At 41.8% G+C, this 24,914-nt stretch overlaps 1 protein-coding gene across 2 annotated transcripts in view; it reads right to left on the bottom strand.

Annotated features, from left to right (window-relative positions):
• Positions 1–22,607, bottom strand: part of TSC22D2 (TSC22 domain family member 2) — a 37,288-nt gene extending 14,681 nt beyond the window's left edge. The window contains exons 1-2 of one of the 2 annotated variants that reach the window (XM_079977832.1): positions 19,599–22,607; positions 3,629–3,700 (exon numbers count right to left, since the gene is read on the bottom strand). In XM_079977832.1, coding sequence (XP_079833958.1) covers positions 3,629–3,700; positions 19,599–21,559 — 2,033 coding nt within the window. In that variant the 5' untranslated portion in view covers positions 21,560–22,607. The remainder of the gene's footprint in view (positions 1–3,628; positions 3,701–19,598) is intronic. The other variant, XM_079977833.1, reaches the window with a different exon arrangement.
• Between the last annotated feature and the right edge of the window lie 2,307 nt (positions 22,608–24,914).

Here is a 24,914-nt window from a genome sequence, read left to right as displayed (position 1 = left end):
TCATCATCTTCAATTTTAAAAAAATTAGAACTATGTAGCTCTCGCAGGTATTCTTGCAAATATTGATATAAAAAGTTTAAAGAAAACACAGGTTTCTTCAAAAATGCTCATTCTGCTGCATGGTGTTTCAGTCTCTTGCAAATAACTATTCTTAATTTTGTGGGTTTCAAAACACTCCCCAGAAAATTGCCAGACACAAGAGAATAGACCTTATCCATTGAGTAAGTGTAGCTGCAAGGCAGTTTGCTTTGTGACTCCGACCATCTAAAAGTATAAACACGTCAAGCTTTGCACTGCAGCACAATCATTTTTACTGAAAATGTACTTTGCATGTTTAAAGAAGTTCAATACTACTCCACTGACCTGTAAGACCTGAAAAATAGCTCTAGCAGCAGTTTCAAATGACACCCTCATGGAAACCATCAATACAACCGCAGTAAATCTCTTTTCAAAAGGAAGGCTAAAAGAAAAAGTTCTATTATAGAGGTCTGCGATTAGGCAGAGACCAGATTGTGAAAGTCACCACCTAATCTACCAAACCAAAGATGGCCTGTTTCTACTGTTCCCTATGCTGTGTGGCTTTTGACATCCATAAAAATAGTGGAAATTGGGAGATTCTAGAATACTATCATGCTATAATGTCAGAATAGTTGTAAGAATTGGACAACTCTAGCCCCTGCACACCACCACCGCTTCAGGAAAGTAGTGATAATGTTTCAGCTACAAAACTTCTGGCAAGCAGCAAAGGAACTCTTAAAGCGTGGAAAAGCAAACATCATACCCTTCCGCCTAAAATTCAGGGAATTTTTGCATGTGATGAAACTGTTTTCCTGCAGGCATCTCTTATTGTCCAGGGGGCCAGTCTGGAGCAGAACAACCTTGTAACCAAACAGATCCTAAGGGCAAGCTGCAAGTTTTTAGGGCAATTCCCATTTAGCCCACCACAGATGAGCTAAGAATTAGCTTGCTCAAACTGGGAACAAATTGTATTGTAGAATATTGTGTTGCAGGCCCTGCCTCCGATGGCAACTTGCCTTCATTAGTGATTTAACAGGGTGCATTGCCTAGCAGTAGCCTGTTTTAATTTATGAACTACTGCTAGTGACCTCTTTTCAGTTGAAGTTACAAGGTAAGAAGCTTTTTGTTATATGAATAGTCCCCTGCTGTTATTGTGAAATAGAAACTTGTTTGAATATATCCCAAATATATAGGTCACTCTTAACATTTAAACTTATATAGAAAAGTTATCCATTTATTCCAGAAGAGATCAAACTGGATGACTGAAACAAAATAAGAGATCAACTGAGAACCTTGGCAGGTTGCAGTCATTCAACTTCAGTATTATGAGGCTTATACACCACTCAGTTCTGCCACGCATTCAGTTATTGCTTTCCAAGTCATGCAAGGCAGTAAAGTGAACAATCAAAACACATCATCCGGTTTTCACGTTCCTGAGCTCCGCTCAATACTGCTCTAAGAACAGATTTGGCCAATCGGGCAGCTTTCATACATGATAACATCTTAGTGCAAAAGATACAAGACTGGAATCTACCTACACTGCAAAAGTTACTGAATGGCTAGAAATGAACATAGGATGCAACCTGTTTTTCTTTATAACTGTAGAACATGCTCTTAATTGCCAATAATGTGCAGAAACTCATAAAAGTGTACTTGAATGTACAGATAGCTTTGGCATGAAAATGCCTAAACTCTGCTTCCAAGGCAAAGCCCTCTCCAGTGTCCCTTATAAATGTTGGTCAATAGGTATCTAAAGGTATTGAAAATAATACTGCAAAAGTGTCACAGATTTACTGTTCCAGTTAGGCCAGTCATTCCCTCCTGCAGGATATTCCATTACATTCCCTGTTCCATCAGCACCCTATGGCTACTAAGGAGGGGTCAGTCCTTACTAGCCTGTTTTGAGGACTCTCTCACTTTATTTTTTTCCTCACCAGACTTTTTCTGTACTTCTGCAAACCTTGTGTTTTCCTCAGCCTGCTGATCTCTCTCTCTCTCTCTCTTGGGTGGGCATGGGTGGTGCCATTTTGGATAAATAAGCAGCATCACTCACACCTAAACGTTGGAAATGTTGGGATCATGGCTACATTGAATTAAATGCAGGGTTTTTAAAAAAATATTCCTTAACATTACTTTTCATAAAATATTCATATATCTGAAACTCCAATACTACTGAAATAAAAACATTTTCTAGTTAAGCTGGTAAACTTAACCAGAAGTCTACAGGCTGTATTCAAAGCTGCTCTTTTACAAATAGAGAGGTTCTTTCTATTTGTGGAATTTCAGCAGAGGCTCCTGCTAGAAAGGCTATTTTCACTAATCTTCATTTCAATCCCCCAACAACAGCACACTACACATTGTGGGTTCCCCTGTCCAAACTCCCCCGCCCCACCGAACCAAACTCCATAACTCTAGATATGTTACAGAGTTAGAAAAGATATACAGAAATGAACTCTTGCTGTTCCTGAATCCCCTCTTTAAGTGACATGTTTAGATACAGCACTTAAACCCTTAAATGTTAAGAGATCTTCTATTCTAAATTCAGAAGACAGCATTTCAGACTACTATTGTGATTTTAAATCCTGTAATTCTTCAAACTAGAACGCGTTCCTTCTGAAGTGAGCAAGCATGTGAAAAAGCAAGCTTTAGAGAAGCCATTATGTTTTCTTTGCTTCAGTAAGGCAAATGCAAACAAATGATGGTGTTTCATGTTCAAATACAAATGTCCGAACACACTATAGAAAGCTATAGCAGTAGAAAACTTGCTGTAAGCCAGAAAAGCCACCAAGCTTTCTATCTATAATATTAATATTGTGAGAACGCCAAACTGCAGATGTTGAATTAGTAATGCAACTTTTACAAGTGATGTCCTCCAAGTTGGAATTTGTTGCAGTTTCTCGCCACATGTCTAGCTTTGCCCAAATCCTTACAAAGGTTTTCCCTATCTATATTCCAATTTATAGCTGCACAATTGGAATGGTTTTCTATCAAAGTATTCCCCACATATACTGCGTTTTCATGCTGCAATTTAAGTGACCAGTTTCCAAAAATACTTTCCACTGATAGTCTTCAAAAGCCAGGTTGGTGCTGCTGATCAACAACAGGCTTTTTGGTGCTGGGTGAAGACTTTTCTATTCATCCTGGTCTTCTATTCATACTGGTCCTTTCAAATTTTAAATCTGCATTTTAACTTTGGGGTTGCAGCAAGTTTTATTTACAAATTGTGTTTTAAGCTACTTTTGCTTTTATGTTTTATCTTGCAGTTAAATTATTTTTATACTTATTTATTGTATGCCATTCTTTTTACTGGGTGGCATACAAATATAACAAACAAATCAATTACTACTATTCTGCCTACTACAGAAAAAAAAGAACGTGATGCATGGAACAGGGCCAGAATCCACATGGCCCAGAAGCGAATAACCATTTGACTGACATTTTTGAATACTATGGCTGCTCTAGTCAGGTCACAGCAGCTAAGTGAAGGACGTAGGCAGAAGAGGTATGTTGAGGTGAACATACTACTTGATGACGAGAAACCTGCACAGTGCAAAGCCGTTCATGCATACTTCAGCATGTATGCTTTTTTTCCATACTTAAGTATTCATACCTATCCCAGAGGTTCTTTGATTCCCGTAACTTGTTCGAATGGAACACTTGGTAGAAAGTAGCTGAAGGATTCCTATGAAAGCCAGGAAACGAAACAAGATTGAGAACAGATAACAATTTGTTTGAAGGAAAATATTAAGTTTTTAGGTTTCAACATGTAGAGCTCCCCAACACAAAGATCTGCAACAGCTTGTAGAGTATAGAGTAGTACAAAATAGAGAGTTCACTAACACATGTAGCAGAAAGTGTGTAAAAATATAAGTTCCATAGATAGGAAAAGAACTGCCTTGCTGGATCAGCCAGCAAGCCCATTTCCAAATGTGGCTAGCTAGGTGCCTGTGGGGACTCACAAGCAGGACACAGTGAGAGCATTTCCTGTTTTTACTTAGCATCTAATGTTTAAGAAGATACAACCTCCATACATGGTGACTCCCTTCTAGCTTTCACATATAACATACTCTAGCTCACAAACAACAGGCTTTCCTCCTAATATGTTTTCTTATTTAAGCGTGTCTTTTTACAACTTTTAATTTATAAAGTTAAGATGACATACACAATGGAAATTCAAGCAGTGAAATACGAAACCATAAACTGAAGGATTCATATTTGCTCATTTGGAAACAAGCAAGTCTGTCACATTGGTCAAATATTTTTGACCAAGAATATTTATAGTCTTAAACGGCAAGACACACTTGCACATTTCACAAGTCATTTCACAAAATAGCAAGAGAAAGGAGACCCTAGAAGTCAGGTATACTGTGTATCCATCTTCCTAAAAGAGTCAAGCCAAGAAATTATTCATTTGAGTTTCAGTGTTCCATAAAGAACCTCTCTAATCTTGACATAAAGCCTACAAAATACTCACAACTTTTGATACACCTGAATTCAACAAGGTAACCTTTTCGCCATATCCCAATTTTCAGTGGGCTGTTCCAGACAAAGTCATATACAAACGTCTCCGCACTTAACACACATTCAACTTAAGTGTGACTGCATATTTGAGCAGCGCCAGAAAATAATTAAACTGATTTAAACTGCAAAAAGGCATTAAAAGGGCAAAGATGGCCCCCAAAAGCGCGGAAATGGCCAGCAATCCCAGGATCCTTTGCACCAACCTTTGAGGCCTGTGGAGAGTTGGAGTTTGAGAAAGGAGGTTTGGAGGGAGCAAGTATGGTGGAGTTTTGCGGATTTGTGGCAGAGTCTGACTTTTTTATTTTGTGTTCCCCACTGTACATGTTTCCACCTATACAAGTGGTACTCGGGAACATAACCCCTGCATAACTGGGAAGGCAACTGTAATAGCATTATGAGAACAAGTGACTGTGAAAGTTCAAAAGCACTTGCTTCTGTTTAAAATTAACTGCAGTGTCAACACAAATAGATGCTCATTGTAACTATGGTTAGGGGAAGCGAGTCAATTTCACACCAGATTTTATGAAGCTAGTTTGTTTCCACTAGCCACAGTTAATATCAACCACAGTTTTGGCATTGGGAGGCACAGTATACTGTAATTAAACTAAAATGATAGTACTGAGCTCCTTTTCTTGCAGCCATATTGAGAGAGGAGAAGGAAGGGTGCATGCAAGTCCATTGAGACTTATTTTCATAACTCTAAAGCATGGTATATATAAAAATGCAGTTGTTACCTCAAAATTGAACATTAGAAGTGGGATTAAATATCATATGAAGGTGACTGTTACATCAGCTTGCCAGGTGGCACAATCTCCCCTCTCCTCCCTCTGAATGCTGTTTGGGGGGATTCTTCAGACCCCCCCATCCCCAAAAAAGCAGATCTTGGGCTTGATGTGCTTGCTTCCACTAATGCAACAACTTAGCAATAGCTTGGGAGAGAGTCAACTACGAAATTCACACATACACAAGGTTAAAGCTTCAATGTAATCACGCTACAAGGCAAATCCAAAACAGAAAGCAAACATATAGCTCCTGAAATAAAGCAAAAATTCTCTCTCGTGTCACATCTGTAACAAGACTGATATTTTCTCAGGAAGAATTAGCTTGTAACAAAATAGTTGTTAACCACTTTCCCCAATATTTTATGAGGCTTGGGTGCGGAAGGGATGGTATGCAGAGTTGGGGATAAGAGAGAGTGTACAATGTTCAGTTAGACAAGGCAAAAGTAACTATCACTCAGAGACTTTACGATGTCGAATTACAACAAGACGCCCTACTCCCGGAGACGTATAGATGTTTAAAAGCTTGGCCTAATTTTGCAGCTGCCCCTTACTTAACTAACATCACTAACGAAGCCCATAGATGGGCTTTCTCCAGAGCCCGCTTTGAGACAATGCCCTCAGCAGTGCTGTACAGCAAATTCACGCAGGTACCAAGGCATGCGCGTCTCTGCCCCTGTATGTCTAATAAGGTAGAATCTGTCACTCACATCCTTCTATTTTGCGAATTTTATAGTGAAGAACGAGTTCAACTTATTTTGCCGCTTTTATCAAAATTTATACCCCTACAACATTATTTGGAATCCTCCCCCAAAATTCTACGAAAATACCTGCTGGAAGATTCCTTAAGCTCAATATCATATGAGGTGGCCAAATTCTGCACTTTAGCAATCAGGAAGCGTAAATCTCTTTTGCTGAATGGCACACTGCGAAGATCCTTTGTGTAATTTTTTTTTGATGTTGTTGTTGATTTCCTTTGTTTGTTCTGTGTCGCTGGCTTTTGCCGCAATAAAACTAACTTGGTTTGCCAGAATGTTCAGTTAGCACAATAGTGTGCAGAAATGTCTAAATGTATTTCAATAATTACTCAACATTAATTATCAGTCACTGAACTTTTGATTCTTAGTCTACAAAACTGACAATTGTTTTCATTAGTTACTAATAATTCAGCTAGTCCACTATCCACATTCAGATTCATTCCAAAATTCCTGCCAACTAACAGCAGAAGCAGAAAATAAAACTTTTGTTTTCTTGACACCAACTACAACTGCCAATTTTTCTTCAGCTACGCATATGTGATTATTTTTATTATGTATGAAAGGTGAAGGGCTGTTGTCCTAATAAAGTAATCCAAAAACAAAATATTAACCACAGAAACTAAATTAGGGTGGCCTCTAAAGAGCATTTCAGAATAGTTGGAATTCAGAGAAATGTACAAACAGCTGTACAAGCCCAAAGCCCTCCTGACATGAAGCTTTTGGACAGGAGCTCTCCAAGAAATGTAGTAAACTGCTTTTGGAGCCGAAATAAACTTACAAAAACAGTTTGCAATATGGCACAGATTTATGCAATTATTTGGTTGCTCCAGAAAATTCTGAAAGGGAACTTTTTCTACTGCCACAAAGATCAACGTGCTTGACTTACACTTGTAAAAGGAAAAGAACGCCAAGCAAATTTTATGTGCAGCATAAATGAGTTTTTCCAGAAATAGTTGAATAGAATTTTTTCAGGGAGAAGATTGATAAAGCAGTTTAAACATCACATTCAAACAAATGTTTACTTGATTTTTCTTTTAAAAAACAACTTGTACAGATTTTAAGGAATGGAGCCTTAATAGCAGACATCTCATTTTGGAATCTAAACTTAATTTAGGAGTAAGACAAAATATAAAAGCACTGAAAACTTTAGAACTACTGAAAAGCTGTGTGAAAAAATCATAGGGATAGTCACTTGAAAAAAATATGACTTTAATATTTGCTTAGTATTATGTCATTTGTCCAATTTTATGTTGCACAAGGTTCATTCATTTTGATATTAATTTTTCTCTGGACAGATGCATTTCTAGAAGTGGAAAAAATTTCAACCCAAACCACAGGTTGTTCCATATTTAAGTTGGAAATGCCACTGCATGCTCAAACCTTGAATATAGCTCAGGTAGCATTTTGGATCACTTTGATTAAAATATGCAAACACATATTATGGTGCAGCTGTTGTTGCATAGAGGAACAAGTTTCTCTCTTTTTTTTGTCAATGCTTCTAGGTTTTCAGAGGATTTTTTAAACATTTTTTTAGTTCATTATGGATCATTTCCCAGTAGTTTTTAATTATACTACATGTCCACCACATATGGTAAAAGGATCCCTCTACTATCTTACATTTCCAACAATTGCCCTTGGTTGATTTTGACATTTTTACTACTCTATTTGGTTTCAAGTACCACCTATGCAGCATCTTAATAAATGTTTCTCTTAGTGTTTAGCATGCTGTAAACTTTATATTTACTTTGCCCAGCTGCTCCCATAGTGCAAAATCAATACTGCGTCCCACATCCCTGGCCCAATTTATCATTGAAGGTTTAACCATTTTCTCCATTGTACCCCACTTAAGTAGTAAGTTATACATTTTTAATAATATTTTGACCCTGGATCCTATTATCTTTTCAAACTGTGAGACCTGCATTTTTAACAAGATACAGTATTCAGTGCTTCAAGGTTGGCAGTTTTAGAATATGAAAGAGGCAGCTGAAGTATATCGCGCTAGCAATTAAGCTAAAGGAAGGGCCTGGGTCAACTGGCATATTTACTTTTTTAATTATTCTAGAAAACAGGTGTAGCATACCACATTCCTAATACAGTCTTAGTAAAACCTTATTCAGAATACAAGCCAGAAAGCAGTGCAACTATGCCCCTGAACAGCTGGCTACCTGCTACTGACAATCCTTTAAAAAAAGAAAACAATACTGTCAATGTTCAACCAGTTGGGACTAAAGCCAGCTTTGTTTTCCCTTTCTTCTTGCCTCCCCCGTCTTTGGACCAACTTACCTGCTTCGGTCTCCTCTTTTCACACCATTTCCTTGTTTTATACGTCTCCTCCCCACCTCTGTGCTTTTTCTCTTTTCATTTTCCTCTGAATGCCTTGAGTGGCTAGCACTTTCGATCTATCGCTACCTCTCTGGATAGATCACATTTAATATAAACACTTTGTACCTATGATTTAAAGGGGTTTTAAATTAAAAACAAGAAAAACAATACAAAGAAAGCAATGGATAATAGTCAAGATTTTTAAAGTTTTAAATTAATTTAGTTGTTTCAACAACATTTCAAAATGCCTGAGTAAATAAAAAAAGGAGTTTGCTTGGCGTCTAAAAGATAGCAAACAGGCATGCACCTCCCTGGGAAGGGAATCCCATAGCTTGGGTACCACAATGGGGAAAGACCTCTCCCTTGTACATGTAAGTTTCCCCTGTGATGCAGATGGTATTCAAAGAAGGATTATCAATCTCTGCCAGTCAAAACACTGGCTGCTGCCTTCTTATGTGATATGTTCAGCCCATGCTGAACTACAAAGTGTCATGCATAAAGCAAATAGCCATTTGTGGAGATGGTAATTAAGGCATAACACTGATAAGACTACTAAGTTGATGTGACATTCTACCTTAAATATGACTACAGTTTCTTTGAATCCAAATTCTGAAAGTAAGCAATACCACTGGTGTTCATTCACATATTTCTATTAATGAACTATAATGAACTGAAGAGCAAGTTGTGAAGAGATTAGAAACAGTGGGAGTGGGGTTAATGTGTTCAACAAGCACTCAAGGAAAGTACTCCAGGTACTGTTTAAATATTATCTGTTCTACATATAATTATTTTTTAGATCATACGTGTGGGTAAACTGTGGATGTATTGAACTGCTGGTTGGAGAGAATAGAAAGCAATTCTTTGACTCCTTTATTAGATAGCTGAATTAGCAACAAACCTGGAAACTTACAGTATGTTCAGGACAAAAGTATGCTTTTACTATGCTAAGTTTGGGAGAGAAAAAACCTTAGCTACTGTGGAAGTTTTAACAACACATGAGACTTGTTGGCTGCCATCTTTTTCGCATACAATGCCTACCCAGATATGTAGTATGTTTACTGTGCTTAGCTTATTGCTGGTTTTATTTATTATTTGACTTTTTTAAATGACTTTTTAAGTTTTACTAATAAGGTTATTGTTTTGCTCTTTTTATCATACCTTATTTTGATCTAGAGTTTTAACTTGTAAAACACATTTTGGGGTGCCTTGGCAGAAAGGCAGTACAATGGACCCTCGGGTTACGTACCTCTCTGGATATGTAATCTTCGGACTGTGAAAGCGGCAAACCCGGAAGTATTTTTCTGGGTTTCGCCACTCGCACATGAGCAGAAGCACTTTGTGCGCATGCACGGATGCGTTCTATCGCACTGTGTGCGCGCGCAGAAGCTGCGCCTCTGGTTACGGATTTTTTAGGATGCGCACAGACCCCCCCCCCCAGAATGAGTTAAATCTGTATCCAGAGGGTCCACTGTATATGAACAGCTCACTATACTCTATAATGTATATTTCCAAATATAGGCCATCTGGGTTTGAAAAAGAGGGCAATATTATAGCATTTTCCATAAAATAACATACTTGAAAGTTGGATGCCTTATGTTCCAAACCTCCTGGGTGACTATTAAAGCTTACAGAAAATCAGAGTCAATCAACATCAACACAAAACCCTTGGTTAACATTATAATACATAACCAGATTTTCAATTATGCCTTTCTAATGGTTTTTTCTGACACTGTAATAGCAGTATTATCTTTAAATTCTGTTGGTACTCATTATGCATAAAAACTAATTGAATGTCTATGCACATAGCTGAAAAAATGCAAGTTAATCAACCTCATGTTTCCATCAAGCACCTTGAGTTCAAGCCATGATGCAAAGGAAGATCCCAGGAAGGGTCTCAAGCCCGAATCTGCACTAACTTCAAGCACCGTTCTGGCAGGGACTGGGTCCGGCTGGGAGCTCCTGAGTGAAGAAAGATCCCAGCAGGGCTTGCAACCGTCAACTAATTTAATAGGCACTAACTACATGTCCCACTTGGCAAAGAAAATTTTTAAGGTTCCTGATTGTTCCCTTACAGCCCCACAGCTGATGGCATAGCTGGGGGGGGAGGGCTTCATAGACCCAAGCTAGGGCTCCTATCGAGCCAAACTAGGCCTTTGGGCAAGAAACTCCACACTGCTGTGCTAAACCATAGTTTAGTGTTACATCTGAACAAAGACATTCAAATCCATCCGTTTTTCCACTGACACTCTGAATTCTATGCCTTTTTTCTTTCAAAAAATGCTCAAAGCATCCTACAGTCTAATTATGGGTGGATAGTGAGTACTCTGTCCATGTCTCATTTCCTGCAACCAGTGTCTGTAATCAGGAAAAGCAGTCTCTTTTCCAGCTGGCTGACTGTTCTATTGTTTTTATGAAAGCATAACTCAAGAAGCCAGATGTTCATAGTTGTCATCTCTTGATTTGGGGAGGGGGATTTACCCCATAAATAATTCTACTAACAGTGATTACTGAAAATGATGGGGAACTACTCACCAAAATAGCAGAGGAAGAAACCATTTAACCTTCCAGCAGAAAAATCATGGGATTCATGGGAAATGGCTAAACCGAGTATGAGTACAAACTAAGTTTAGTTTCTATCCAAATAACCTGTATCTCACTGCTTTTTCATAGAAAGTTAAAATGGTGTTTCAGTGTGCATTCTCAATTTAAAATGAAAAGGGCTATCCATATTTGTATTCTATTTGTGCTTTTGGTTTCACACCCAGTATTTATTAGAGGAACAAAAACCTAAGCATATTCGTTCTTGTTGCACTTCCGTAAGCAGTCAGCAGAACACTTCAAGTAGAGATGGTATTACTACACAACACACCGGTTTTTGTTTTATTTTACTTTTTAAATTCCCATGCCAAAATACTTTCCATTGCCTGATACTGTTGTTGTCCAAGCTGTGTTTCATAGAATAAGATGGACAGTGAGCTACTGGTTTAGAAGGCCTAATAATGTAAGAGTCCCTCAATAAGCTATAATGTGCCTGAACATTAAGTTCACATGGTAAGAACGTTTATGGCACAGAACCCAAGGTCCTGGTTTTGACTTTTGAAGTCATAAATAATTTGGTAATAGAACTCCTGAAGAGGTCCTAATTATTTCTCTCCAACTGAGGGGAGGGCATGGAAATCCTAACTGGTTGTTGCCTCAAGTTATAAGATTTCTGTACCTATAAGACTTGGGAAAACCAGGGCCTGGATCTCCCTTCTTTGGGCTGCACTGTGGTAGCAGGAGCTAAACCTGCAGAAGGGTGGCAAAAGTAAACATTTGGTCTTGAGGCTTTCAAAAAGGAACTAGTTACCGAGCCCTCAGGGTGGTTTAGGTAAAAATAATATCTAAACCAAAGAGAAATATTTCTACATGTCTGCTGCAATAGCTGTTTTGTTCGTCTGGAGGAGACTTTTCTGATCTGACCTTTTTTTCTTCCCAATGGGGTGGGTGGGAGAGAACACATAATGCTCCCTCTAATAGCAAACTCAGCTGGTGAACACCCACTGAATTGGCCACAGAAAAATAATAGGGAGGGTATCAGCACGCTTAGGGAACCCTGAATTTGCAGAATTATTTGGTTTTTACAAAGTCTAACCATAACTTCAACTACACATGGATTTCAAGGTGGTGTACACAAAATACAAGTATTAATACAATGTTAAAAACAATAAAAATTAAAACCTAGTGGAATATAAAATAATAGTCATTCAACCAGCTACTAAAACAATGCAATAAATATTACAAGTCTGGTAAAATAAACAATCTTAACCTGGCACTGGAAAGCTATTAATGTTGGTCTTATATCCCAAAGCCAGGGTGTCACCACCAAGAAGGCCCTCTCCTTTGTGGATACTTAACACACTTACAGATGGAACTTTAAGAAGCGCTTCATCGGAAATCAGTGAAACATAAAGACATGTAGGCCAAAACCTTGGAATCAGCTACCGGTCACACAGATTTTAAAATACTACTGGCTCCATTGCTCTACCTCTAAAACTGATTCCAAACATGACTGATACGGGCACATGGCATGGCCTCAGACCTTTCCTACAACCCCAAAGATGTCGTGTGCCCAAGAATTGGCCAGTACAGAATATTGTAGAATTGCTGCCAACTCCCAAAGAGACAGGACACACAGCAGGCTACTGGCTGTACTAACATTCTAGAACATACATGTATAAATGGTACCCATCTATTAAGGAAAAGGTCAAAGGATCAAGAGAGGGTAAAGTGAAATACCAATTACTAGTTTGTTAATAGTACTAGGGGGACAGGAGGCCTAGAAAATGTGAAATTAGTCTTTACTTGTGACTTGCTCCTAAGTACAATATCCTCACAAGCTTAGGACATGCCTTAAAGGCCTGCCAGAGACAGACACTGCACACTCCTATTGTGAAGTAATGAATCATTGCAATCTTTTGTTGCAAGTCTCACTTGCATCTATTTGGTGATGATGCTCTTTGGCATAAATCAAAGAGACACATGAAAAGAATACAACAGCAATTTGAGGGAAGGGTTCTAGTAAAGGGTTGAAGCCATTCTGCTATACAGCTCTTTAACCTCCTGTATAGCAAAATCCCATGGCATCTAATGGGACCTGCCCCATGTTAAGCATGCCCCAGTATTTTGATTTATTCACATCAACAACAGAATGGTTATAAATGCAATCCACACAAACTGCCTACTTGCCAAGGCATACAGGCTCAGACCCACCCACAAAGCATTTATTCAGCAAACCTGGATGTCTTGGGGACCTTTTTTGCTGCTAACTAGTCACACAGAATAAGGTCTGAAAGCAGGCCTATTTCTTTTTGCTGCTGTTACTGTTTCATTTCCTTCTTCAGCTGTTTATATGGCTCTGCATTTTCTGCAAACACTTTTGTGTTCTAGCTTGCCTTTCATAAACTACACTGGTTTTCCAAATGTTCCACTCCGGAAGGCATGCACAACACCTTAGTGTGTGAATAACACTCCTAGTCACAAGTACAACAGCTCTCATGTTGGTCAGCACTAAGCCACTGATACTCAAACTGTTTTGGGGGGTACCCTGGAGTTGGCTCAAAAGCTTTTCAAAAATGCTTCAAGAGCAGCAGTAGCTTTGAAATATAGCTAAAATATAATGACCCATCAATATTGCTAACCTTCCACTGCAATGTGCAGCTGCCAGACTGCTGCCTACTTACTAGGTCACGCTCAACTCAACTGGGGCAGCAACAAGGCATAACAAGGCCTGCCTCACGCCTCACAAAAACCAACTAGGAGCTGTAAAATATGCCCCAGATTATTTTTTTACAATGTACTCTGGTTTCATAGCAAACATGCAGTAGGCTCTCAGCAGTCAACAGAAAAGCTTTCCCTGAAACTAGTTTTTAAAATGCTGCTTCAAGAGATCCTGCTTCATTTAAAGTATGCATGTTGACACCCAAGATCCATTTTTAAAATGAATATAGAAAAATTGGTCTGCCAAGTCAAATAAAGTATTTGAAATATACAGCAATATTCCCTTGCTCAAAAAAACCCGAGAACAGTCTTAACTATTGTCTGATATTGAAACACTAGTTACGTCTTTATGTTAGGACATAGATGGCTGGGAGAAAATAGCTACATAGTTGTGGCACTGGTACTAAATGTTATTAGATGTTCTTAAAATAAAAGGCTCAATGTGTGCATCTGAGCTGCACAAGATGATGTTATTCTAATAACCTGAAGATAATATTTCTCCCTGCCAAAAAGAAATCTGACACAGCTTTAGCAAAGGAACCATAATACTACAAGACTTCCCTTGTTTTGCTGCTTGAAGTTTTCATTTCAATGCAGAATTAGCTCACTAAAGTCTGTAAAGCAGAAAAGGGAAAAAGCTTCTAGAAAGTTGGCATTACAAGATAAGAATATAATAATTTAAACTTTTATTTTATAACAGATTACTTCAACGCTTGCAAGCATTCTGCACCCTTCTATTTGATTCCATTGCACTCCCTTCAATCACTCCCTCCACATAGGCCCCAGAACTGAGAACTAGAACCTCTGATACTAATACTTCAGACCACCCATTTTAATAGTGAGACTTTTAAAGGATTGCATTGCTCACAGTGTGCATTCATACTAATTGCACTCACGGATCAGAAGGTGATTTTAAAGGAAGCAGTCTTTAACTGCTATAGAGCTGAATTTACATAGTAAAATTAAGAATTTGTCATTCACTACAGATTTTATTACCTTTGTTTCTATTTTACATCTACACTTTTAGATGTGAAAGAAGAATGAAGCAGCACTGCATCTTGTGGGAATGCTTCGGGCCTATGCAGGATTCCCACTTGCATTTGTTTCTGGTCCACATCCACAAATCACTTCAACATGGCAAACTGCTATTTTAGAGGCTGAAATTATGAAAGCCTGTAACTCTTCTGAGCATGCTCAAGAACACAACTTTAAAGGATGAAATTCAGTAACAGCAGGATATGAGCAGTACCTACTGTTTTCAATTTGCATAATCCTTTTATTCCCCCTCCCTTCAAGTAAAGCATATAAGAGCAATGCATAAAGAGACCCTTATCAATGTTGATGCTAATGCAAGGTTTTGTTCTATTATGAAAGAGGCCTCAAGAGCTCAGTTTTACCATTTATAATACTTTATCAGCAACAATTAGCACGCTATACAAGTAAGCTTTTTCATAGAAGAGAGAGATACTCTATGAAGAAATCCTTACAATCAGGTTTTCAACAATCCTGCGGCTGCTGTGGAGACTTGACAATTGCAGCTATTCATTAGAGTGCTGGACTACAGCCTGCACAGTTCACACTGGTCAGTTATCTATCCCTTTTCTAACCAGTCTGGTAATATTTGCACCGGGTATCTGCCAAACATGTAGGAGGCTTAAACAAGCTTTCCCAGTGATGTATTCTTTCAAGAGTGGCAACATATTTCTCAAGAGCCAAAAGTATAGTAATCAGCTAGTTATGTTTTTAGAAGTCTAGTGAATGCTTGGATTTAACAGGATTAAAAGATCTAAGGTTTCATTTTTACCAGTTTAATTTATGCCAGTTATTAAAACACATCTGAGGATTTTGTCATCTGAAATGCATTAAGTATTTACTAAAATAAACTCAAAATGGTAACTACAGTATATATTCTATTAATATGGCATCATCTAGCAGTTCACATTCATCGCTTATTAGTTTCTGAGTCCAACATGGAGAACAGATTCTATATATTGTGACAGCTCTGCAGCTTAAAAAACAGTCTGGTTTTCTGGATGTACAATACTGCCAGAATATTTTGTATATTAGCAATTTGGAACTCTTACTTTTATACTAGATACAGTAAAGGACCCCTGGACGGTTAATTCCAGTCAAAGGCGACTTCAGGCCGAGGGAGCCGGCGTTTGTCCACGGACAGCTTTCCAGGTCATGTGGCCAGCATGACTTAATTGCTTCTGGTGCAACGGGACACCGTGATGGAAACCAGAACGCACGGAAACACTGTTTACCTCCCCCACTGCAGTGGTACCTATTTATATACTTGCACTGGTGTGCTTTCGAACTGCTAGGTTGGCAAGGGCTGAGTCATAGGGATGCCAATCGTAAAGTCGGCGGTTCGAATCAGCACGATGGTGGTGAGCTCCAGTTGCTTTGTCCCAGCAACTTGTATACTACACAGGCACCAATTAATTATGAATTATTTCTGGAATAAAAAGGAGAACTAAAATACAGAGGCACCAAATTACAGCATCTCCAAATGTAGCTTTTGAAAACTTTGATTGGAGACTTGCTAGAAACAAGTAATTTAAAGAGAACATCCAATAACACTTACCAAGTCACATAATCTAGCAATATTCCCAGCAGGACCAAGGCCTTGGGCTGTTTCATACCAATTCCCAAGTTAAAGACTACTATTCACGTTTTGAAGGTCCTAGCTGCACCACATTCCTGATCCATCCCAATATACATTAGTTTACTGTATAAAAGTACTTAGAAGCAGTTCTTGAACTGGTGCTGGAGCAAGGAAACAATCTGTTCTCCTGGACAAAAAATATTAATACAAGCAAGAGCCTCCACCATGCATTAAGAGCACAGTTTGAAAACTTGATACCGTTCTCACCAATATTAAGCTGCTGATATGTTCTGTATTGTCATTACAAGCACTACTTCAATGTAACACCTTTTATGACTCATACAGAGGTTAACTGAACTGACAGCTAAGTAATTTAATATGACTACAAGAACATCAATAAAAGAGGCCTCACATTGAGATAATGGGTTTCTCTTGCACATTCCATGTTGATAGAATCCTCGTGGAGGCCAAATCCAGAGTTAATCTCTGGTACCCATACAGTAAGTAATTTGAAATCCAAACACAAGCCAACTCCCCCTTTTTATAACTTTCTGCAAAATGTTTCTGCCTAACATTTCTCCTGTATATTTTATCTCAATTATCAACACACAAGAAGCTGGCCGAAGGGGCCCAGCAAGCCATTCTTCTGTTGCTGAAGAAATAAAAGGGGGGAATATTTGAACAGTATGTGAACACCCTCTTAAGCATGCTGTTGTTTCTTGGAAGAGGCCTGTCATAAGACAGCTGAAGTGTCCCACAGACATTTCTAGTTGTACACAATGCCCCACAGAACTAGTTTATTTGCATTCGGTATAGCCCAAGGAATTCTGCTATACTGTACTGGTCACTGACAAAATAATCCATGTATGTGTGTCAGCTCAAAAAAGTTTTGCTGCAAGTAATATTATTTACACACATTATTCCACAATACCATAATAAAAGTAACTTGCATACAGCCTTTAATCAGTACCACCAACTGAAGAACAAAGCCTACAATTTGAAGCAAGCATACTAAGACTAAAAATATCCTCAATAAATGTGATTAGGATTGTACTATACATACATTAAAATTTCTTATCAATACATCAGATCCAACCAAATTTAGCACACCCACTTAAAAAATAGTATGTCAGTGGGTTGCATTCAATGGCTGCACAAGTGGAAGGCAGACCATGCAAGCACTCTTATCGCTTCCCTTCCTCGCCCCTGCAACTCTTGTACTCTCCAAAACCCCTGTTCAGAGGGAACTCTGTTGTATGGGGCAGCGGTGCAACAGAGAGTATTGCCTAAAATCAGGAAGAACTGTGCACCAGAGCAACTCCCCAGATCCCTCTGCACAATTTCAGGCTAGTTCCTCCTCACACTGCATAGTATGCAACACAGATCCACTGTCTGAGAGAAGCAACTCTCCAGAGGTTTCTCAGGGGGAGGGGGAGAAGAGAAAGATGGATTGCACAAGTCCCTTTTCACTCGCACTACAACTCGATATTAGCATCAGGCTTAATACCAAAGCTATCCCTTTCCCCCCTACCAAGTCCATTTCCTTTCTCTTGAAGTTGAAGCGAGGATGTTTATTTAATAAGACAAAATACGATATATACCTCCATTAGCGGTGGTTTCAACTTCAGTAAACCATAGCAAAATCAAGTTAGATGTAATACCCAATTGCTAATGCTATGCTATCAATTTCTGCAAAGCAGCAGGTGCCTGTTCTCTTCTGCATTTAATCATAAGTAGATTTGTTGACAAGTAGAGATCATACCTATACTAGGTTACAATTTCCTCAAGTAGAGAATTTCTACTTGATGCTTACAACTCAAATGTAATGGAATACTCTGATGCACAAGGCAATTTCATATGCTATTTGAAAGACTTCAAGAAATAAGCACATTTTAGGGAAAGTTACTCTACACTTTAAATTAGCACCAACAGTGCAATCCTATACACATCTACTCAGAATTAACCCTTAATTGGGGCATAGTCTCAGATAAACAGTTATAATAAGATTTTGGCAAGAGATGACTAAGGATTTCCATCCCTATGCTACTAAATTTACAAAGAGGAACTCTTACAGAGCTAGGCCAGAGGTTAATAGGACAGTCCTCTCACTTCTACGAAGGAAATTCAGTCATTTCCCAAGGAAAGTGTTTGCATCTTCTGCCCCTCTCATTGTGCTACAGTACTGTTCTGCTTATTTCCTTCTACTGTGCTTGTACGAATAAACATTTTCATGTACAGTAAGACTCTTAATGAAGTGGTGGTTGTTTTTTTTAAAGTTATCAATTATTTATAGAATGTTTAAGGGCTACATTTCCAAATTTGGTTCTTTACCCAAAGAAACAGAGCCCATATGAAGTGTGTTACCCACACAGCTTTCCCTAAAGAGAGGGAAAGCCCTGTCTTTCGTTCTGTCCACAGCAGCAGTTGTTAACAAGAATTGTGGAACAGCACAACTTTCCTTGAAAATCCTGAAGCCCTTTACGATGCAATTCTATACATGCAAACCTGCAACTTACACCCAAACAAGTTGCTTTATAACTCGCTTCTTTTCCGTTTAAGCATGCTAAAGCTACAATCCTAAATTCACATCATGAAACAAGTCTCACTGATTTTATGGGACTTGTCTCTGAATAAATATCCCAAGTTTATACTGTTATTCAACAATCTCTCAAAGCTTGTTCCCTTTATAATAACCGCACACCTAACAATGATAAAGCAAGGGTTCTATTTAAAAACAAGTAATGTGATGCCATGGCTAACTTGCTTACTTTTTCCTATGAAGCACATTTTGTTAGTAAGCTTTTGCAGCCATTACACTGAAACTGCTGAAGAAAACATGTTACAAATCTGCCCACTGAATTACACACACCCATTGATAACTATGTTTCCATTGCTGCCATGTATATGTATTCAACATTAACAGAGAATAGGTCTGGATTTATTCAGCTAACATAGCTCAAGTTAAACAAGTGTATAGCATAAAGACTAACTATATATCCAACTTGTGCTTTAAACAATGGAAGAGAGTAACCTTACTTCAAGTTATCAATTGTGATGGGCTTGAAAGTCCTTGTAACTGTTTTTTCAAGACTACGGAAACAGTGATTTGCTTTTTGTATTCAGCTTAATATTCATAGTCTCATTTCCTTAAGTTCTTCCTTACGGTGGTTTACACATTTTTGCTACACAAGTAGTTTAGTAGTGAATCCCCTTTGTCACATCGTATGTCACATCTTTGGAAGAGATTAAGACACTTAAACTTGATAAATAAATGCTGTAAGAGTGTCTGCAACTAGACACCTGCATAAAAAAAAGATAGAAGATAAATACCTGTCTTCATCACCATCAACAGGAATAGATATGCCAAAGACAGAGCTGGCAAGACTGTTCATAGGAGTAGTTGCAGGTAAATTAAGAGGGTTTGCTAAAGTGTCCGGAATAGGTGGCTTCACAAGAAGTTTATTTTCAGCAAGAGAAAGTGGTGGTTGAGGTAGGGGTTCAGATTTTCTTCTAGTATCATCAATCTGGCCTAAAGGTTGATTTGGAAATTGTCCAATGTTAGATTGTGGCAGATTTGCAGGTACATTGGTTGTGCCTTGCATTAGTGGAAGGCCAACATGTTGCTGGACAACACTGGAGCTCCTACTGACAGATGTATGGCTGGTCAGCTGGGACTGGACTAAAGTAACAGGGGCATTTGGCATAGTAACAGAAGTTGTAGACACACTGGGCACACTAGTACCCGGTACAGCTGCAGGCACATTCTGAACTCCAGAAACTATACTGTGAGGAGCACCAGCCACTTGACTGCTTCCACCCATTTGCTGCTGAGTCATAGATTTCTGTTGCACAACCCCCGCATGGCCAATGCCTTGCTGCACCACACCTCCTGGCTGAGGAATGACAGTCTGAATTGGAGTTGTCAGGCCACCCTGCAATAGCCCAGATACCTGTCCTACAGTTTCACCAGTTTGCGAAGAAACTCCCATCACTGGTGCTATGGGTGAGGGATTTGGACCAGCTATTTGTGCTGCTGGAAGACTGGACGCTCCAGTGCTCGGGACAGAACCTGAGATGGCCTGTTGAGTAGCTCCTTGAGACTGCATGACTGTCATATGTTGAATGTATTCCGGCTGGGCAGGAGTTTGGGCTGGCACCAGATGCACTGGTGGAATCTGCGACTGAGAATAAGCAAATTGCTGAGTCTGAGCCACAGGTACATTAGCTTGCTGTACCTGCTGTTGTGGCATAGGCAAACCTGTCTGGGCTATCGCTACATTCGAAGGTGGCATGCCTTTCCCATTAGGTCCAGCCTGTCCCATGTTCTGTGCATTTACCTGTGCCTGGGTCTGCAGCGGAGGCCCCATCATTTGCTGGCTCGCTGCTGTAGCCCCTGAATAGATTGGCTGAGCATTACTGTGAGGCACAGCCCCGCCTATGGGCTGCTGCCCAATGACAAAATTGGGTTGCTGTGGAGAGGGTTGGTTTATTTTCTCTGGCTGGAGTAGCTGTGACACAGCAGCAAGAGAGCTGTCAGCCAGGGAGTCGGGGCCATGTGCCGAAGTTGCAACCCCCGAAACTATCAAAGAGCCACCAGTAGCACCTAGGCCACTATCCCTATCTTGAACAGCTTGTTCAAAAGTACTGTTGTGTCTAATGCAATCCCCAGTCCTGGCTAAAACGGCCCCGCCCTCGGAGTCCCGGTCATAGTATTCCATACACGTCCATCGCCCCCGTCTATAGGGCTCTCCTGTACCGTGGTCCAGCTTAATCACCCTGAAGCGGGAACTGCATGCGGCGGCAGCCGTTAAAGGCATGGCTCCAGAGCCAGCAGCTGCCTGCGCAGTGCTGCCTCCTGCTGCCGCTGAAGAGGCCGGGGCGGCAGCCGCTGGGAGCACCGCGGAGCTCCTGGGAACAGCTCCTCCGTTGGCGGTCGGCACAGCAGGGGAAGGCGGCGGCGGCGGCGGCTGGATCCCTCCGGAGGCCGCGGCGGCGACGGCGGCAGCAGCCACTTGCCCATCCAAGAGCAGGTTGGGAGAGACTGTCCCCGGGGTCTCCGCGTCGCCCACGTTGTTGAGGGTCTCCTCGGAGGAGCTGCGCTCGCAGACATCTTCGGGTCCGTAGTCGGTGGCGCGGGACACGTCGAAGATCTCGGAGGAAACGTCCTCGGTGCGGGATTCATCCGGGTCGTCCAGGCTCTCGGTGTCCTCGGTGATGCTGCTGGCCACCTGGGCCGTCGTCACGCTGGTGATCTGGAAGCAGCTCTTCTTCTTGGCCGGCATCTTGGACATGGTGCTTCCCCCGGGAGAATAAAAGAGGAGAAGTCGTCGTCGTCGTCGGGGGAGAGAGAATGAGGATGGGGGGTTCCGCCCACCTGCCCTCGCCGGAGGAGAAGGGAAAAGCAAAGAGCCCCAAAATGAAAAGGCTCGGTGGAGAAGGCAGAAGTCCGAGCCGGCCCTGGCGCAGCGGAGGGGAGGATCACGTTCTGTCTACAGCGCAGTCGCCGGCGGGATCGCACATTCCTCCGGCCCTGGCGACGCAGCCCCGGCTCAGCAGGCGGCCACCACCAGGCCTGGGGTTGGCGATGGGGGGAAAGGGAGAGCGAGGCAGAGGAGAATGGAAGGGGGGCGGCGGCCGAGCTCCTCCTCTTCCTCCCCCCGAGTAAGGCTGCGGGCCCCTCGGCGGGCGGCGCCACCACCTCCTCCTCCTCCTCCTCTTCTTCTCCTTCTTCCCTCAGCAGCGCCCCGCCGTCCCCCTTTCGCAGCCGCGGCTCTCTTCACACAGCCGGCTGTGGGCTCTCAGGGCCGGGGTGGCGCTCTCCGCGGGGGTTTCCGGCGAGACCCGCGGTCCCCGAGGCGGGCCCAAGGCCGCTAGTCTGTCCGCTGTCCGTCCGTCGGGTCTCGGGCGAAGAGGGGCGGCGGCGGCGGCGGCAGCCGGCAAGTGAGGCGCAGGCCGCCCTGCCTCCGCTGTCTACCTGGAGATCAGCACCAGACGCATCTTCTCGGGAGGAGGGAAGGAAAAGGGGGGAGGAACCAGCCCGGCTCACAGCGGCCCCCTCAGGCGGGCGGGCCTCCTAGACGCGGCTCTCTCTGCGCCGACGACGGAGGAGCCGGCCGGGCCCTTTTCCCTCCGCCTCACACTCTCTTCTTTCTCTCCCCCCCTCCTCCTTCTTTAAAGTCCGTGCGCGCTGCGCTCTCCAGCGCTGTGCCGAAGGAGCTGAAATTCAAACTGCTCACTCCCCTCGCTCAAGATGGGGCTCAAATGGAGCCGCGAGGCAACCTGGGAACTGGAGCTTAAGCCGCTGCTACTGCGGCAGCCGACACGGGGGGACCGCCTCTTACGCACAGGCGCGCTGACGTCACCGCCGCCCGGGCGCGCCTCCCATCCTTCCCCCCGCCCTCCCCCAGGATGAAGAGGTTCTGTCCTGGCCACGGAAAGGGGGCGGGCGGAGGAGACGAGGCGGCCGAGGAGAGGAAAGGGGCGGGGTCACCGCCGAGGGGAAAAAAACCCCTCCCCCCTGAGATCGTCATTTCAACCGTTTGGAATGTTCCACTCGCCCCGTAGCAGCCCCCCTCCTCTTCTTTCTTCACTGCGGGCTTGGTACCTTCCGTCGAAGGAGAGGGTGGGGGAGGGAATGGCGGCGTGACATCCTCCCCCCGCCTCCGCTCGCTCCATTTTGGCGAGGAGGCTGAGGTGGTACTTTGCTCAGTCTTTCTCCGTGCGAGGCCGAGAAAGGGAGGCTCAACGGCGGCTGCCGTAGCTTTCGCATTACGAGAACGTCAATGTGGCAATGACAGGAACAGGATTATTTTTATATATTTATATATTTTACGCTGAGATGCACGACGCGCCCTATTACTACAAACCTTTTGCTCCCTGAAGGGTTTTCTGAAGGGCTTCGCCCCTCCTCCCTTTGCCCCGCCCCTACAGAAAGGCCACGCCGTTGCGTTTCGCCGCCTTTAATCCGAATTCACGACCAGTTCATCTTGCACACGGTCGCCACAAGATTCGGATTAAGGTCGCTTCGTTTCCTACAAAACTTGTCGACAGTGTTAAAGCGGTGCACTAAAACACGCCTCGGAAGTGAGTAGTCCCGTGGACTGGCGCTGGCCACGCATAAAATAAAGCCGATTTGATGGCCAAATGAACAACTTGCATCCCACATCCTCTTGTGCGTTTTTGCTTGAAAGTATGGCATGCCCCTACCGAAAGAGCTTGATGCTGTTTTTACACCTAGGTTCTAGCACCCTCAGAGTGGCCCTTAATTTATTCAACTTTTTAATAACACTGGGTTAGCTGAAGCTGTACAAGGTCCAGCTGGTTGAGGCCCGTCTAACGAAACTGGTTTTAAATGGCACTTGCCCATAAACAGGCATGGAGAGTGTGGGTGTGTCTTTTACAACACTTCAACCATGCTGCCTGTGAGCACAAAAGAGCAATTAAAAGTGTTGTCAGGGTAATTCCTCTGCACAAGGACCCGCCTCCTGGGGAGCCCAGGGAGAGAAACACCTCAGCATCACAGGACCCTCGCGCCACTAAAAAAAAAAAAAAAAATTGCCCAAAGGTAACGGCCTTTGCTCACACGTGCAAGAAAATTCTAAAAAGCGTTGCACTACTTTTACTAATTTTGTATATGAACAGCACCAGTCAAAGTTATAGGACCAACTAAAACATGACAAGAGTAAGCAGCAAGCTTTTCAGCTCCTGTAATGCTTTGTACTACAACGCTCAGTGAAAACAGCAAAGGTAGATGGAAAGCAAAAGAGGCTTCAAGGCATGATGGCAAAGTGAAACCTTTGAAGTTGGCAACAAGCTGGAATGTGGGAAGAGTTAGGCAGGTAAAGCTGCAATCCTAAACACACCTAAGTGAGTAAGGCCTCCCACTGGACACAAATACTCCTGCACGGACATGTGGAAGATTGGTCCTGCACATTCTGTTAAACCACTTTAGATGCAAAGCAGATTCTTTTCTTTTTTTGGCCAGCCTACTGGGACAGAGAAGGAATGACCACTCGTCCTTTGAAAAGATAAAAGCCATGAATTCAAAAGCTTCCTCACTACTTTGTGGTTTTACAGTTGGTCCTAATAAACACAAGGTGTGGAACCTCAACCCTTCAGATGTTTTTTTGATTCAAACTGATAGCAGCAGCCCCAGCAGAATTGGTCCATTGTTAGGGATGATGGGAGTTGTTGGCAGAAACATCTGGACAACAACTGGTTCTTCCAGCCCTGCAATAAATTATATTACTCTTTTGTGGCTTCTGAGTTTCCCCCTCTAATGAATCGGCACAATTGCATTTTTGTCCATAAAACAAGTGGGTATGGCAAATCCCAGTTGACTGTGTTATAGCCAACAAGCTAAGTAAGTCTCAACTATTTTGTGTAGCTCACAAAGCTTGCAGACTGAGTTAGGAATACAAACCTCTATGTCTCTTGAGTTTCATGAGAATGCACATTAAGATTGCAAAGTCTAATACAAGACATGACTTACGTTTACAAGGGGAAATGTCAACAGGTTTATATTAGCCCACCACTGGAACATGGGTAATATCTAAGGCTGGTCATCCATATATTTAATTCTATTGATTTCAATTAGCAGAAACAACAATTTGCTTTTCTCTGGATTGACGTTTGCTCCGATTTAGC

This window comes from Podarcis cretensis, assembly GCF_951804945.1.
Source record: "Podarcis cretensis genome assembly, chromosome: 5".
NCBI classification, from domain to species: Eukaryota; Metazoa; Chordata; class Lepidosauria; order Squamata; family Lacertidae; genus Podarcis; species Podarcis cretensis.
The sequence above is the reverse complement of the archived record's forward strand: the minus strand, read 5'-3'. Positions and strand labels throughout refer to the sequence as shown.